The 17909-nt window shown below is 47.8% G+C and overlaps 1 protein-coding gene across 1 annotated transcript in view; it reads right to left on the bottom strand.

Moving 5' to 3' along the window:
• Window positions 1-994: 994 nt before the first annotated feature.
• LOC309860251 (cytochrome P450 2C41-like) overlaps window positions 995-17909 on the bottom strand; it is a 58778-nt gene continuing 41863 nt past the window's right edge. Inside the window, exons 9-10 of the mRNA XM_082722120.1 lie at window positions 11728-11852; window positions 995-1151 (exon numbers count right to left, since the gene is read on the bottom strand). Coding sequence (XP_082578246.1) covers window positions 11737-11852 — 116 coding nt within the window. The 3' untranslated portion in view covers window positions 995-1151; window positions 11728-11736. The remainder of the gene's footprint in view (window positions 1152-11727; window positions 11853-17909) is intronic.

Below are 17909 nucleotides of genomic sequence, written 5' to 3'. Positions count from 1 at the left end.
CCGACCCCATTATCTTTACCTTTACAGTCACGATCCGCGAACATACAGCTGCTGTCCCTCTGTGGTTGCTCTTCAGCAAACTTCTAACCTTTCCTTTGTGGTCGTCCTAGTGACGAACGTGCAATATGATGAGGGGGAAAAAGTACTCACAGTTCCCGGGTTTCGGCACCAAATGTGGCGCTCTCCCTGCCTGCAGAGATGACGCAACACCAACACACACACAGGTTGATGCACAAGCTCTTGTTTATTCCCTGGTCGATCTTTCTCCTCCTCCCCTTGCCTTATATAGGGCATAACAGCCAATCACAGAGGTGTTCACGTGAACAGGAGGTATCTGGGGCTCGTAGGCAGTGGTGGCATGCAGTGTTCATGTGATGAGCAGGAGGTCACGTGTGGCCAGGGAGGATGTTTTTCAGGCTGTCCGTGCTGCTCGGGCTATGTAGCCGGTGCCATCTTAGGGGCGCGACCGGCGCCATCTTAGGGGCGAGAGGGGCGCGACCCTGACATCAAACTATTGCAAAAAATAGGGGTGCTTGGCTGGCTCAGTTAATAAAGCATGCAACCAGTGATCTTGGGGGTGTGAGTTCAAGCCCCACATTCAGTGTAGAATTTACTTTAAAATACACACCCATAACTAAAAACTTGAAAAAAAAAAAAAAGCTATTCCAAAAAATAGAAGGACTACACCCAGATTCAATCTATGAGGCCAACATTACCCTGTTTCCAAACCCAAAGACACCACAAAAAACCACAAAAACGAACAGGCCAATACCCCTGCTGAACATAGATATAAGAATCCTCAACAAAATGCCAGTCAGTAATACCTTTAAAAGATCATTCACCATCATCAACTGGGAAGTATTCTTCAGAGGCAAGGACAGTTTAATGTTGGGAAATCAATCAACACGATACACCACATTCACAACATGAAGGATAAGAATATTACATGATCTTTTTTTTTTAAGATTTTATTTATTTATTTGACAGAGATCACAAGTAGGCAGAGTCAGGCAGAGAGAGAGGAGGAAGCAGGCTCCCTGCTGAGCTGAGAGCCCGATGTGGGACTCGATCCAAGGATCCTAGGATCATGACCTGAGCCGAAGGCAGAGGCTTTAACCCACTGAGCCACCCAGGCGCCCCGTGACAATAATCTAAAGAAAAGGAAATATTAAGAAAATCACAAGGAAGATACAACACATTCACAGTAAAGTATTTATCAAAATATAAGCACATTTAAAACATATCTTGGTCAAGGGACAACTGTGTATACAACAGAGTATTATTCACCCATAAAAAAGTAAATCCATCCATTTGCAACAACATGGTTGAACCCTCTACACACCATGAAAAATGAAAAAAGTCAGAGAAAGACAAATACTGTATGATCTCATTCACATGCTTCTGTCCACAGAGGCCCGACAGGCCCTAATGGTCAGGGACTCCCGAGCCATATGGGAGGAATCCGCCTGCCAGCCAGAAGGAAAATGTGCCTTTTGGAGCTTCACAAAGGATTCAGAGCAGGAGAAATCTGCTATGCCCACCTGAGGTCACATCCACTTGAGGCGGCCCCTCTGGACACAAACCCGGAGCCTAACGTTCAGCCTGACCAAAGCCCTCAGCTAAGCTCCCTGGGGTGCTCACCTTGCCAATGGCAGATCGGGTCTGCCATGCCCCTGGGCCCTAACCCTAACCCTAACCCTAACCCTAGATTTGGTTTTAAGGCTTCTCTCCCCAGAGGTCTGGCCACCAGGCTTTACTGGTCGGGGAACCCTGAGCCATACCAGTGGACTCCCCTTGTCAGCCACAAGGAAACCGTGCCATTGGGAGCTCCACCTGTTTGTTCCTATGATTAGTGTGCTTTGCAAAGCCCTAAAAATGTTCTCTTCATGTTCTCTGCTGGAGAGGTTCTTGAAAAATCTCTGGTTTATAGGTAAAATCGTCCAGAATTGACCTTGGTTGGCACAACAATGTTGGGAAAAGTATGGAGTTTCCCCCAAATACTAAAAATAGAACATCTGTATGATCCCACTACTGGGTAGACATTTGCAAAAAATGAAGTCAGTTTCTCGAAGTAAGATCCACACACTCTCACCCAATTTCCCTGAGAAGGGGCAGCCACCCTTAGCAACAGGGCACCCCTGTGGGAAGCCATAGACAACCCTCCCATGGAGGCAGGTGCCTCCCTGGACAAGGGGCTGCCCCAGGGCTGGGAGGTCTCCACAGCAGCGCATTCAATGTCCTGGATACTAGGAAGAGATGGAGTTCAGCACCAGGCCAATGAGGTCAGGACATACTATCCCAAATAGGGCACCTTGGCAAATTAAATATAGAAACTGAAAGAACTTTCCATAGAGCAAAAGCAGGAAGTTCCCTCTGATCCCCAGCTGTCATCCCTTCTCCCCTGAAGCAGGTCAGAATACTCCCATGTGGCACTTTCTTTCCCCAGACCGCAGGGAGGACACGCTTATCACCAGAGTCAAGGAATTTAGGGCCACAAAGGCTAGAGGAACAAACCTGGTTAAACTAACTTTTATCTTCCTAGTTACTTTTTTACCATTTACCAGCCCTAGCTCAAACCCCTGTGTCTCTCAGTCACACATTGATTGCTTTTTGCCTAAAACATAGAACTGTCTGCTTCAATCACTTCTGCTGGTCTTCAGGTTCTTGTGAGGCTCCCACCAAAAAAAAAAAATCAATACACTTTGCCAGCTTTCCTCCTGTTCATCTTTCTTTGTCAATTTCCAGACCCAGCCAGGGACCTTAAGAGGAGTTGAAGAAAACTTTCCTCTCTGGGTGGGGTGGAGGGTGGGGGGGCAGGTGGAGTCAGGAAAATCAGGAAAAGCCATCCCATCTTCCTGACCTTAGTTAAAACCACCCTCTGCTGGGAAGCAGCACAGGGCTCTGCAAGGCTGGGGGAGCCAGGGAGAGGCAGATGGAGCATGTAGAAAGCTACCCGACCCCCAGCTGGGGGACTTGGCCCGTACTGACAAGTCCAGGGCGTGATGATGAATATTATAACAGAAGCATCCTGGATATCAAACCTTCCCCACCCCAGGCTTCATTATTGCTGCTCTTTGTGGTTGCTCCTGTTGGCTTGGTGACTTTTTGAACTTTTTCAAGTCTGTGTTCTTTGCTGTGTGTGGCCACTGATTCCCTGTGCTGTTCACTGAGTGGTCAGCCAGTGGCTGGGCAGTGAGGTCACCAGTGTTTCTGAACTATGGCTACAGATTGGAGGGCCCCACAACCTCCTTCTCGGGTTCAAATAGTCTGCTTGAGTGGCTCATGGAACTCAGAGAAACACATTACTTACTAGATAACCAGTTCATTAAAAGGACAGAACTCAGGACCAGGCAGCTGGAAGTGATGAGCAGAGCAAGGTGTGTAGCAGAGGCTCGGAGCTCCCCTGCTCTTGGAGTGAACAAGACCTTTACCCACCTCCACTCTGACCTTTGTCTGTACTTCCTAACTGGTGACAGCCCTCCTTTGGGCTCATCTGTTAACCCCAGTCAAAGACCCAGCAGGCACCAAAACGACCCCTCAAGCAATAACCACTGCCTGACACCAGCAAGACCCCACATGATGGACCCCAAGACAATGACTGACTTGAACTTTACTGACCTCTGCACCTGCCCACGAACCTTTGTCCTAGATTTTCCTCATATAAAAGTCCAGGAGTGTTTTCAACACCTTGAGACCATGCCAGTCCTCTGCCTTCTGGTGTTGGCTGCACTGAAATACATTCCTTTCCTGTGTCACCACCACTCATCTCCCGGCCTTTGGATCTGGGACACTGTGAATAGTGCAGCGTAACAAGTCAAATACCAGCTCTTCCCCTCCCCACGGTTCACTGCTGCTGCTCCTATCCCTACAGTTCTGCTGTTGGCTTAGTGACATTCCTGAACTGATTTTGTCAAATCTGTATCCCTTGTGTGTGGCCACAGAAGTGTCTGGTTTGTGAATGTAGTGGTCAACTGTCCACTGGGTGAGATTTCCTTAAATATCTGGAAACTACCCTCCTTCTGGAAAAAAACAAAAACAAAAACAAAAAAAACCAACTTCCAGTCTTTGCAGATTGGGAGAAGGGCTCTGGGTGTGGCGGTGTTGGGATACACCTTCAGCCCTGGCCAGGCCTCTTAGCACTCTGCCTTGACCTTCACTTCCTACTTGCCAAGTCTGACAATCACCAGAGGGAAGAACCTAGGGCCTTCTCAGGTCGGCCCCGAGCAGGCATGTATGCAGTGTCCCAGGGGCTGGGGAATAGGTTAGAGCTTCTAGGCCCTTCTTCCCTAAAGCTCCCCATCACTCAGCCTTTCTTCCAGTGATTCTGCTAGGTTTCTGTTTGACCCAAGTCTTATCCATTACCCTAAGCAGCAGAGACTCATATATGCCTTTAAATGGTTTGGACATCGAATGTCCTCCAGTAGCCACCTCACTACTGGGAGAGTTGGTGGAAAGCAACAAGTCACAGAGGAATCCAAGGGTCTGGACTTGGTGTTTCCCTCTCCTGAGATGAGAACTTCTGTGAGAGGAGCAGGTGGCCAGCTGGTGGGGGCAGGGGTGCAGGCACCTGACGTGGACAGGACAGATGGGGTAGGTGAGGCCGATACCCCCCAGGGTATGTTCCTGGCATCTGGGCTGAACTGGAGTTCAAAGCTGAAGATTGGCTGGGATCATCTTCAGGCTGAGGAGGAAAATGAGGGCAGCAGAGGAGACTGAGGAGGCTCGAGATAGACACAGAAAAAATTGCTCAACATCCTCGACATGAGGGAAGTACAAATCAAAACTATAATGAGATGTCACCTTACACCAGTTAGAATGGCTAAAATTAACAAGACAGGAAACAAGTGTTGGTGAGGTTGTGAAGAAAAGGGAACCTTTTTACACTGTTGGTGGGAATGCAAGCTGGTGTAGTCATTCTGGAAAACAGTATGGAGGTTCCTCAAGAAGTTGAAAATAGAGCTACCCTACAACCCAGCAACTGAACTCTTGAGTATTTACACCGATGATACAGATGTAGTGAGAAGAAGGGCCACCTGCACCCCAGTATTCATAGCAGCAATGCCCACAATAGCCAAATTATGGAAAGAGCCTAGATGTCCTTCAACAGATGAATAGATAAAGAAGATGTGGTCCATATATACAAGAGAATATTCCTCAGCCATCAGAAAGGACGAATACCCACCATTTGCATCGACATGGATGGGACTGGAGAGGATTATGCTGAGTGAACTAACTCAAGCAGAGAAAAACAATAATTATTTGGTTTCACTCATACGCGGAACAAGGAATAGCGGAGGACCACAGGGGAAGAAAGGGAAAACTGAATGGGAAGAAATCAGAGAGGGAGACTAACCATGAGAGACTCTGGACTCCGGGAACCAAACTGAGGGTGACAGAAGGGAGGGGTGGGGGATGGGGTAGCTGGGTGACAGGTATTAAGGAGGGCACATGTTGTGATGAGCACTGGGTGTTATAGGCAACTAATGAATCACTGAACACTACACTAAAATCTACTGATGTATTATATGTTAGCTAATCAATTTAAGTTTTAAAAATTAACAAATAAAAAATAAAACCAAGGCAGAAACTGTACACAACTCAGAGGGCTCCATGCTCCTGGAGGTTGAGCTAGCTGCCACAGCCAAGGCCTCTGGGCGGTCAGGGGACTGAAGGTCTGAGAGGTGGCTCAGTGCTCCCCTGCCCCTGAAGCCCTGTGGCCATGGCAAGGTGCAGGGACTGGGAGGGAAGACCCAACCAGAGGCCATCCTGGCTCCACAGCCACTGCATGACCACTCCCAGCCCCACCAGGCACTGTCTGTCTAGAACCAGGAAGAAACCCTTTTCCCTTGATTGTTCTTTTTAAAGAACATGGTTGCTCATTGACACAGAATTGACACAGAAAAACATCTGACATCAAACTGGAGCTGTTCACAGCTGCAAATGACCCAGAAGTTATCCAAATGTAGTGTCCACAAAGAGAGGACCTTGTGTCCCCAGGCAGGCCTCCCGTGTGCTGGTGCAGCTGGGGTCCCTGGACATGCCTGTGTGGGCAGGGCTGGGTTCCACGGTCTCCCTCAAGAGGACAGAAGTAGGAATCTTCTCTGACAGCTCTGCTCAGGACAGCAATCCCTGACGGAGATGGGGACAGCCCCTCATGAGTCCCAGATGTCTGGTGATTCTTGGGCACAGCCTGAATCTCAGCTTCTTCATGAAGGCGGGGGAGGGCAGCCCAGCCACCATGGGTCCCACAGGTCCTCCAGGGGACAGCCCAGCCACCGTGGGTCCTACAGGTCCTCTGGGATAGCACCTTGGTGGGTTTGTGGTCCAGTAGGTGCCTGTTCAAGTAGTTCTCCACACACCACACAATCTCGATCCCATTGGCCAGGTCGATCCCCAACACCTGATGACAGGCCAAGGTCAGTCAGTAAACCTCCACCACCAACTCCCCCAAAAAAGCCCCCATGTAGTAAACATTGCCCTGGTCCCTGGGGATATGGGCCTGGGATTGTGGCTGGTGATGGTAGCTGAAGTCTTCATGGGACACCTGGTAGAAAATGGGGAGCGGGGTGCCAAAGAGGGGGGACAGGATCTCCATGCCCACATGGTCACAGAACATCGTGTCCACATCTGCACACACCAGGTCATCCACCTTTCAGAGGAAGTATTGCTCACAGAGCAGCTGACCATCGCCATGCACTGCAGGGACACTTCCTGCTAGTGCAGGGCACCAGGGACCTTGAGGAACACCACCCTCCAGCCCTCCAAGGGGGGCACATGGGCCCGGCAGCTTGCTGGCTGGTGATTACCTAGTAAGTGACCCTGTGTCCCACCATGATGGGCTTCTCTGCCCTCTGCAGGAACAGCTCTAGGCAGACCACCTACCTACAGGGACAAGGGACAAGACAGGAGGAGGGTCACTGTCAGAGGCTGGCAGCAGGACCCCAGAGCTGGGAGCCATGGACGTGTGCACCTTCTTCAAGCAACAGCCACTCTCCCAGCCTGTCCTGAGCAAGTCTGCCCAGGGGGCCTCTCTACCCTCTGCTCCCAGAGATGGGGGCCATCAGCACCCCATCATACAAAGGGGACCCTGAAGCTTCAGAGGCAGGAAACCAACCCTACAGTCAGCATGCTGGAACCAAAAACATTCCGCCTATGCTGAGCTCCCAGGAAAACCATGCAGGTGCCCTCTCCTGGCCGCCCCCCTCCCCTGCAGGTCCTGTCCCCACCTGCCAGGAGTGGTGCACATTTGGGCACAGCCTTCCTTTTGGGCACAGTCCTCCTTTCTCTCAAAGCCCCACTTTGCTTTGAGGGGGCTGTCGCTGGCCCCCACAGAGCTGTCTCCACCCCCACAGGGTTCTCCTTGAAGGCTACTGGGCTTCTTGCTGACAAGGTCCATCAGTCAACCATGGCTATTCCTAGGAGAGGTCACCCTCGAACTCCCCCAGATCAGAAATCAGGTCCAGCCCATGGGCAGGGAAGGGGAAAGAGGACCGCTAGAAGAAGAAGGGGCTTGCTTAGGTCCCAGCCATGAATCCAAGAGTGGAAGCTTCCAGGTCCAGGTCTACATCTCCCCAGCCCCAAGAAGTTGGAAGTCTTGTCTCGCTGTACCTGTGGGGACAGCAGCTCCACCATTGGTGAGCCCTCTGAGACTGATTTTTTTTTTAAGGTTTTATTTATTTATTTGACAGAGAGACAGACAGCTAGAGAGAGATATAAGCAGGGGGAGTGGGAGAGGGAGAAGCATGCTCCCAGCTGAGCAGGGAGCCCAACATGGCAGGGTTCAATCCCAGGACCCTGGGATCGCTATCTGAGCCAAAGGCAGATGCTTAACAACTGAGCCACCTAGGTGCCCTGGGACTGATTTTTTCACACAGGCCCTAAGGCTACTTCCCTTTGCCTACCCCATACCTAGCAGTTTAGTAAATTGCTCACACAGAGAAAGTGGGCACCATATTTACATAGGAGACAAGGCCACACACAGCTGGCAGAAATGAGTCAGGTCACCAGGGGGCTAGTCCAGGTCCAGCCAACAGGGGAACAAGCCAGACGTGAAGCAGGGGGAGAGAAGAATGCTCCTGGCAGAGGGCAGGGAGAATGTAAAGGCCTGGAGCCAGGCCCAAGGCATATGTGAGACAATGACACACCTGGGAGGCCCACAGGGGTCGGGGGATATGGTGGGAGAGGTAAGGCTGGAGAGGATAGGCAGCTGGGGAGTGGATCACAGAGAAGCTCAAAAAGTTATATTCTGAAAAGATCACTCTGCTGGTTACCAGAGAAAAACAGGCTCTGTACAGTGGAGGACAGGGAGACCCCAACCCTAAGCCCTAACCCTCACCCCACCCTAAACCTAATCAAACATCATGCTCAATTTTGAGGATGGACAGGACTATTTTGAGGACTACTCTGAAATCATAAACAAGTCCATCATGCTGGCTTTCACTCCTCGCTCAGTATTGTGCTGAAAGTTCTACCCAGAACAATAAGGCAAGAAATAAGGAATCCACATGTGAAAGGAAAGAGTAGAACGAGGTCTATTTGGAGACCAGAGATGGTACCATCAGATATAGAGAGCTTCCTAAAGAATCAAGAAAAAATGATTATAGCCAGTTCCCTAATTCCACAAAGTTACAGGACAAAATATCAATACACAAACATCTTTCTTATTTATTACATTAGCAATGAACCATCCAAAAAGGAATTTAAGAAAATAATTCCATTTTAGGGAACATCGACATTGACAAAATACATAGGAATAGACGTAATTAAGGTGTACATCTTGTACGCTAAAAATTACAAAACATTGCTGAAAGAAAGTAAGGGAAACCTAAGTAAATCTGAGGACACCCCATAGTGATGAAAAGACATACCACTGATAAGATGGCAACAGTACACAAAGCAATGTGGAATTCAATGTGTTCCCAAGAAATTTCACAAAGGCCTTTGGGAAGAAATACACAAGCTAATCGTAACAGTCATATGGAATTTTAAGGGACCACAAGATAGACAAAACCGTCTTGAAAAAGAAAATCAATGGTCAAAGGTCACACTTGCAAAGTTCAAATCTTAATACAAAGCAACAGTAAACAAAACATTGTGATACTGAAGTATAGGTATGCATACACCCTGAAACAAATAATATATTATATGTTAATTAATTGAATTTAAATTTTAAAACTTTTTTTAAAGATTTTATTTATTTATTTGACAGAGAGAGAGATCACAAGTAGGCAGAGAGGCAGGCAGAAAGAGAGGGGAAAGCAGGCTCACCACTGAGCAGAGAGCCCCATGCAGGGCTCGATCCCAGGACCTGAGAAAATGACCTGAGCCGAAGGTAGAGGCTTAACCCGCTGAGGCACCCAGGTGCCCCAAATATTTAAAAAATTTTTTAAATAAATAAAACAATTTTTTTTAAAAAGTATGCATACAGAGCAGTGGGATCTAGGAGCCCAGAAATAAACCCCTTCATCCACAGTCCACTGAATTTTGACAAGGGTGGACATTACACTGGGGGGACAAAATGGTCTTTTCAACAAAGGGTGCTAGACAATCAGCTATCCATGTACAGAGGAATGGAACTGGACCCTTACCTTACACCACATATAAACATTAACTCAAAATAAGTTAAAGCCTTAAATATAAGAGGTAAAATTATAAACTCTAGAAGAAACAAATGGGGATAAATCTTCACAACCCTGGGTTTAGCAATGCTTTTAGATCTGACACCAAGCATAAGAAGGGAAAGAAAAAATAGACAATATCCTCAAAATTAAAAATCTGTCCCAAGTGCCTGGGTGGCTCAGTTGGTTAACTCTCTGACTCTTAATTTTGGCTCAGATCATGATCTCAGGATTATGAGATTGAACCCCACGTCACGCTCCACACTGAATGTGGGGCCTGCTTAAGACTTTGTTTCATTCTCCCTCTGCCCCTGTCCACTTGCATACTCTCACTCTTAAAACAGAAATGTAAAAATAAATAAATAAATAAAAGTCTTTGTACATCAGAAGATACTATCCAGAAAGTGAAAAGACAGCCTCCAGAATGGAAGAAAATATTTGTACATTATTTATCTAATGAGTTTGTTGCCCAGAATATGTAAAGAGCTTTTACAACTCAACAAAAAGACAACCCCATTTTAAAATGGACCCTTCTCCAGAGAAATCATACAAATGGTGAATAGCACATGAATGATGTTAGACATCATTAGTCTTTATGCAAATGAAGATTTAAATCAATTAGACGTCCTTTTACACAAGTAGAATCACTATGACCAAGAAAACTAAAAATAACAAAACGATGTTGAGAGACTGAGACCCTTAAACCTCACTTGTGAAAAATGGTTCAGTCTATGTATAAAATAGTTTGGCATTTATTCAAACAGATCAAAGCAGAACTACCTTATGGTTCAAAAATTGTACTCCTAGATATATACCCCCCCCAACTGAAAACATTGATTCAAACAAACAAACAAAAATCTACAGGAATATTCATAGCAGCAGTGTTCACAATAGGCAAAAATCAGAACTATACAAATGTCCATCCATGGGGAAAAGGACAAACAAAATGAGGTAGATCCATAAATGGCTATCTTGTTCTGCCCTATGAAGGAATGAAGTAAAATGGTTTGTTTGTGGAGGGAGAAATATGGTGGTTCCTTAAAATATTAAACACAGAATTCCACTGCCTCCAAAAATTGATAGTAGAAGTACACATATTCAGAGCAGCATTTCTCACAACAGCCAAAAGTGAGAAGCCACCCAAGTGTCCACTGACAGATGAATGGATAAACAAAATGTGGTTTATACACCATGGAACATGATTCAGTCTTAAAACAAAAGGAGTTCTGACACAGGCTACAACACGGGTTTTACCTGGAAGTCATTATGTTGAGTGAAACCAGCCAGTCAGGGAAGGACAAATACTGTATGATTGCACTTGTATGAGGCGTCTGGGACACAAAGCTGGATGTGGCTTCAGGGGCCTGAGGGGAAAGGACAATGGGGAGTTGGTGTCTCATGCATACAGGCTCCCTCGGGGAGAATGAGAAAGTTCTGGAGAATAATGTTCTACCATGGGAACTTCGCTAAGGCCAGAGAATTGTTTACCTGAAATGTTTTAAGGGGCCAATAATGTTCTTGTGTTTAGTCACCATGAAAAAGTGAATGAAGGACTGATGCATGTCACAATGTGGATGGACACTGAAAACAGCCCGTTACATGAGCCGTGTGGAAATACCACTCAGATTGGAGCCGTATGTGCTCTGTAAGCCCGTCAAGGTTACTCAAATAAGAGAAAGTCCTGGAAGAAGTTCCAGAAGAAGAAAACTGGATCCAAATAGAGAAGACATTTCAGACCATCGGGCAGGTGATGACAGCTGAAGGGCCTGTGGTCTGGGTTCAAATGTGGGAACCATCGTGATTTCCTCACTTGGGGTTACATGGTGGTCCCATGGGACAGTGTCCCTGTTTGGGGTAAAATGCACTGAAGTAGCCCATGTGAAGTGGCAAACATGGTAAAGAAACGACACCTGGGGAGTCTGAGTGTGGAGATAAAATGTATTTGTGCTGCTGTGACAAGTTACCGCAGATTTGAAATCACCACAGAGTAAATGACTTTTCCAAACACCCACGTTAGCACCACGTCACAGAAGCAGAGAGGACACCAGACTTCGGGATGGAGGCCAAGCCCTCCCAGATCCAGTTCACCCACCGTGAAGAGGACACTCACCCTTGGATGTTAGCAAGAGACTCGTGGGAGGTTTAAATCAGGTGCCCCCATGTGTTGGGTGCAGTGGAAGCAGTGGGATTTCGAATTCCAATTCTCCACAACGCTCCACCACAACCTGCATAGAACTGTGAAAAAGTACAAAGGGAAGCCTCAGTAAAGTGGACTTCGGAAGGCTGAAAGGGGGTGCCTGGCACTTGGTGTCCATTAGGGACCCCACATTAGAATCCCCCACAGGAGAGACTCATCCCTGCCAGGTCCCACGGGGAAGCTGGAGGGTTCATCTCCTACAAGAAATCCACCATCACCACAGCTCGGCTGGTGAGAATCCTCCATCACGCTCAACTCCTGCCTTTCTCCAGCAGACTTTCCTTCTAAGAAACCCTCCCAACTTCTTCCTCCTTCTCCATGAAATAATGTTCCTCTCCTTTGTTTCTTGCACTTGCCTGTGATGTGACCGTAGCCTGCTCATCCCAGATGACCATTCTCTGCTCTTCCCAAATAAACCCATTTTGTTGGTCAAATAACTAGCAGTTTAAGGTGAACAGAACTACTAAATTCAAGAAACTTGCAAGGAACAAAATCAATATATACAAATCAATTGCATTTCTATATTCTCAGATCGAACCATCAGAAAGAGACCATGGAGAGCCATCGCATTTACTACTGCCTCCAAAAGAACAAGATACCTAGGACTCCCCTGAACCAAGGAGGTGACACGCCTGTCCTCTGGCAGCTGTGAGACACTGATGACAGACATGGAGGGAGACAAACAGAGATGGGAAGACACTCTGTGCTCAGGGAAGAACCTACACTGAGAAAATACCTACCCTCCCCAAAGCTGTCTACAGAGTCCTCACTGTCAGTCCTGAACTTCCAGACTCTGGAAAAACCCTGATGCGGGTGTAGACACAGAAAGGACCTCGCAGGGCCGAGGTGGAGGGGAGCATGAGCACCAAGGTGGGCGTCCATTCCCTGACTGCAGTCCGTCTGAGAAACCCCAGGAACTGAATCTGCATGTGCACACAGACATGGGACCCAGGTCATGCATCAGAAATCAGAAAGCAGAGACCCCACAGCACCATGCACAGCACCATGGGAGACCACTTCACCACACACAAAACCATGGAAGCACCAGTGTCTACACAGCGCGCCCTTCCTCCATGGGGCCCTGAAACCACACACCCCCTCAGCAGTCCCTGCTCAGATGGCTTGTCCTCACCTTCTCCTCCAGCGGCCAGTCCTGAGGGGGCTGGACTGCTGTTAGTGTGGCCACAGCCCCACATCCTCCACAGTAGGTCCTGTCAGTGTGGATGTGGACCCACATCCTCCCCAGCTTGTCTTTTCAGCATGGAAGGGGTTCCACATCCTCCAGAAGTCTCCACAGTGGGTCCTAAGGAGGCCAGGCTCCTGTCCCAGATACAGCTGTACAGGCCAGGCTCAGGGAGGTAGCTGGGGTCCTGTGCCTTCTACAGGCGGTAGAGTCAGTGCAGGACTAGGGGAGCTCACCCTTCAACAGAAGCACCTGCTCCCTCCCAGGGTCCAGCTGAAGCCACTTCATTCCGGAAATTCAAGCTGTATGGAGCCCAATATCCCCCAACTTCTTAAAAAATATCTAAGGAACAATGAACTGGAAACAATATGGAATGACTATAGTACCTGACAGAAACGGTAGTACCAAACATGACTCTGGCTCTGATGCAGACCCACACTCTGACCTCAACTTGCTCTCAAGCCTGACCCTGACCCTAGTCCAAGACCCTAACCCTAGTTCCCAAGCCAAACAGTGTCCACGAGAATCAAAAGGGGCACCTGGGTGGCTCAGTGGGTTAAGTCTCTGCCTTCAGCTCAGGTCATGACCTCAGGGTCCTGGGATCAAGCCCCACATTGGGCTCTCTGCTCAGCAGGGATCCTGCTTCCCCCGCTGTCTCTGCCTGCCTCTCTGCCTACTTGTAATTTCTCTCTGTCAATTAAATAAATAAATAAATAAATCTGTCAATTAAATAAATAAAATCTAAGAATAAAACAAAACAATAGCCTACTGACCATTGTAACCACCTCACCATTGACCTCTAGGATTGTAATACACACTCCCACCGCTAGAGACACACTTCTCAGCAGCAGAATGGGGACTTGCCCACTCTCAATGAACCAACTCTTACAGTGAAGCCAAAAAAATACTATTCCTTGGAAATCCCAACCATTAGGACAAAGTCACAGAAACCACACCCAGAACTCAATAAAGGACAGACATCTCATGAAATGATGGTGCAGATCACAACGACTCCCACGAAGTAACTCTAGAGTGGACTCTAGATCTGTCCCCTTCCCAGGATTACATGGGGCACTACATTCTTCCAATACTCCATCCTTAGAACTAAACCATGAACCATCCTCGTTAGTCCTGCATGCAGGCTTACAGTGAGCCCTGCAAAAGCCGAGCATTCAGCCTCTCATGCCTATCCCAGCAGATGGAGGGTGCTGCTCTCCTCGACTTCTATATCAACTAGAGATACTTGGAACAAGTCTTGCCATATTCCATGCAAAGGCATGTTCTTCATCTGCAAAATGATGGACGGTGAAACACCATGGATTCCCCGCACCTTGAACCTAGGTAAGTTGGAGATACAGCTTGGCCAGAGCTATTATCCCCAATCACCTACACACTCACTCCCTTCCCTTGTGCACTCCAGGCCAGTTTCAATCCACTTTGCTCACTCTTAGCTATTGTCTCTGCAGAATAGTACAGTAGTATCAAGGTGCTGGGACTGAGGTGCTAGGTTCTAAGCTAGCACCTTGGACCCACTTACTATCAGGAATTAATATTTGTCTTACTAACAGATGCATCCCAGAAGATCTTGCCACCACCACCATTAGAAAAGTCATGACAACAGACGTCCTAACAACCTGTGCCAATCTCCACGGCTCCTCTCCCTGGATCCAGGGATTGGCTCATCCATGGGCGTGTGACCTGGTTCCAGCCAAAGAGGCAGGAGGAACCTCGGGTCCCAGCCTGCAGACCCAAGCATGGGCCAGGGGCTTTTCCAACATGACTGCAAAAGTGGCCTAGGCCAGGCCTGTGCCAGTGCCACAGAGGGCCCAGAAAGCCAGGTGCTCCATAACATTGCTGAGGGCTGAACTGGACTCATCCTGAAGCCCGCACATGCTAGATCCTCCACTAACTCAGGAGAACCCTAAACATGCTCATGGTCTTGGCCTGAGCAAGATGACCATCTGTGGGGTATATAACCCACAAGATCTTCCTGCCAGGCAAGGGGACTTACTCAGCCAAACAATACCTACATGGAATTCAACCACAGACAAACAACTTGTGGCAAGCTTGGGGCCTACAGAGAAAGGCAGAATACCTGAAGCCTTAATTGTTGGCCAATCTCACTATCATCTTTTTTTCCTTTCAAGAGGAGGGGCCGGGGTCAGGCAGGGTAGATCTCAGTGTACTCCCACTCTGCCACTGGAAAAGAAGAGCCCTCTCCCCCGTCATCCATCATGTTGCAAATCTGGGGTGTGTGAAACTACCACCCAGGAGGCAAATGGGACCTCCCCCTGTATTCTGTCAATCAAGTGTGGCTAGAACATTAGTTATGGATGGTCTGTGGCTGCTTTCAAGCCACAATGCAAGAAAGGAGTCATTTTCAGAGACACCACATGGACTGCAACACCTAACACAAAATCTTTACAGAAGACTTTCCAGAAAAGTCTGTACCAATCCCTGGTCTCAAAGATCCCAGCATCACGTCACTTCTTTGAATAGAACGTAGTGCCTTCTGGGTAAAATCTAAGTTTTTCACCCCCAGAGACAAGGACTTCCATCCTTTTAGCCAGGACTCCATCTCCATCCTCCTCTATGGACACCTTGAATGGCACGTCTATATGTCTGCAGCCCAGCAGGAATTCAGTGTAGTTTACATGGTAGTGACACTCAGAAACGGAGGTGTAAGTGTGCACTTCTGAGTGTGAGTGTGTGTTTCCTCTTTGTTAGCCACAGAGTGCAAGGAGAATACAACAGAGTAGCACGCTTTCTGTCTCACAGGAACAGCCACGCAATGTGGTTCCATAATGATCTCGGAAGGAAGCCACCTTCATAGAACAAACTTCATCTGGGAGAACTTCCAAGTCCCTTGTCCTGGACACTGGGGCACACAGAGGGACAGAGACTCCCCCGCCCATCAGGGTTTTGAAGGACGCCTGCTGTTCCTGGACAAAAGATTCCTAACCCATTCATCCACCTATCATATAACCAGGCATCTGTGAGAGAAATCTACTCCAAGCAGAAAGGACAAAGAGACAAGTGACAGGCTTGTGTGACAAGGATCATGACAGGGAACACTCAGGAGCTGGGGGGTGTGCAGGATTGGCCAGACCTAGGTGCAGGAGGACCAGGAATGCTCCAGGAGGAGCATTGTCACTAAGGAGGATGTGTTACTAAGGAGGCTGTTACTAAGGAGGATGTGTCACTAAGGAGGATGCTCAGGAGGACTGAGGGTGTGCAGGGATGCAGAGTGCTCCATGGGGATGTCACAGTTGTGCCCTTGTGTGCCTACATGTGTCAGTGTGACCAGGCATTGGCCAGACCAAAAACGACAAGGTGAGCGAGGGGCAGTGTCCCTAAACTGTCTTCTGCAAGGCAAAAGTTCAGTAATGAGATTTCTTTCAGTACAATTTCATTTCAAATGCATCTGTGAGTCCCTAAAGCTGATTGTGTAGAACATGAAGTACGTAGATGGCCATGGCATTCAAGCCTGAGGTGCGGGGGCAAAGCACACTTGATATTTCTTTTTGCTGCTTTCAGAGTATGATGGCTTTTCACGCCTTCATCTCCAACCCAAGGACAGGGAACAAAGGCAACACAGATCTACACATCGAAATGTCCACAGAAATCTGTAAACCCAAGTTCTCCCAGGAGCTAAAGTTTTAGGACCAGGGTGACAGAAAGGAGAGGCAGACAGCAAGGAACTAAAAGAATACATCATATGCATGTGAGCTGGCCCACTTCTCTACCTGTCGGAAGCAAGCCATGCCTGACAGGAGGGAATCACTCCTGCACCTGGACCGTCTGTTTGCTGCCCTTGAGCAGAGCAGAGGATGTGCTGAGCTGGGGGTGGGTGTCGGGGGGAGAAGGCCAGCTGGCCACAGATGCTACCTCCCAAGTACCTGTAGGACCAGCTCCTGGTCCTCAGCTAAGATGAAACAATAATTACGTTTAGTTACCAATTTCCCGGGACAGGTCATGTACTCAGTGCTTTGGTGACTAAATCCTCTCCCATTTTATTTCTTAAAAACACCTTAGGCAGGTAAGATTGACATACAAAAAGCTGTCTATAATTAATGTATGCAACTTGACCCTGATCCTAGCCCTAATATCTGGTTAAGATATACTCAATTTAGAATATCGCTCATAAATTAGGGGATGGTTTTTAGGAGCTAAGGAATTCAGGGACCAACTGTCTTCTGTCTTATCCTCCCTTGAATCTAAGTTGGAACATATTCGGCCACATGCTATTTGGAGAGTGGCCATATGAGGGCAACAGTGAGTAAACACGGCCCCACACCCCACTGCAAAGCCAATTCTTCCTTCATGCTGTCAAACCTTGTTCATCCAATGTTTACAGATCATTGTATAGATTACAAAAACTGTGACTTTGTTGAATTTTTTAAAAACCAAACCAATTCTTTCAACTTGTTAAGAACAGAAGATGCTTTCAAAAATTTCAGAGTTGGCTAGCAGATGAAAGCCCAGAGGCCTGGGAAAAGGCTATTACTATTGAATCTACTTAGGTCTACTTGGGAAACAAGGATGACTTCTATTTCACTTCTTTTCAGCAAGAATTTGTGTCAACAAATGGTACTGAATCCATATAAAATAGTGCCCCTCAGAGGAAAACAAGAGAATCAACAGGCTCCAGAAGCAGAGGAAGAGCCACACCCAGGAACCAAGAAGACATACCAAGTACCAGGAATACCAAGTACAATACCCGGGGCTCTGCTCAGGCCAATTTGCAACCTGTAGATCCTCTGTAGCTAGAATGCCCCCAATGCCCCTAGGGGTCATGGGTCAGGCAGAGCACACACCCTGATGCTGCACTGTTGTAATCTGGTTGTAATCTGTGACAAGCCTCCTGGTCCCTTCCTCCACAAGACACCCCCTACCCCTGATGACTTCAGCC

The sequence above is a fragment of the Mustela nivalis genome (assembly GCF_964662115.1).
Source record: "Mustela nivalis genome assembly, chromosome: 2".
Taxonomy (NCBI): Eukaryota; Metazoa; Chordata; class Mammalia; order Carnivora; family Mustelidae; genus Mustela; species Mustela nivalis.
Note: the sequence above shows the minus strand (reverse complement) of the source record. Positions and strands in the feature narration are given on the sequence as shown.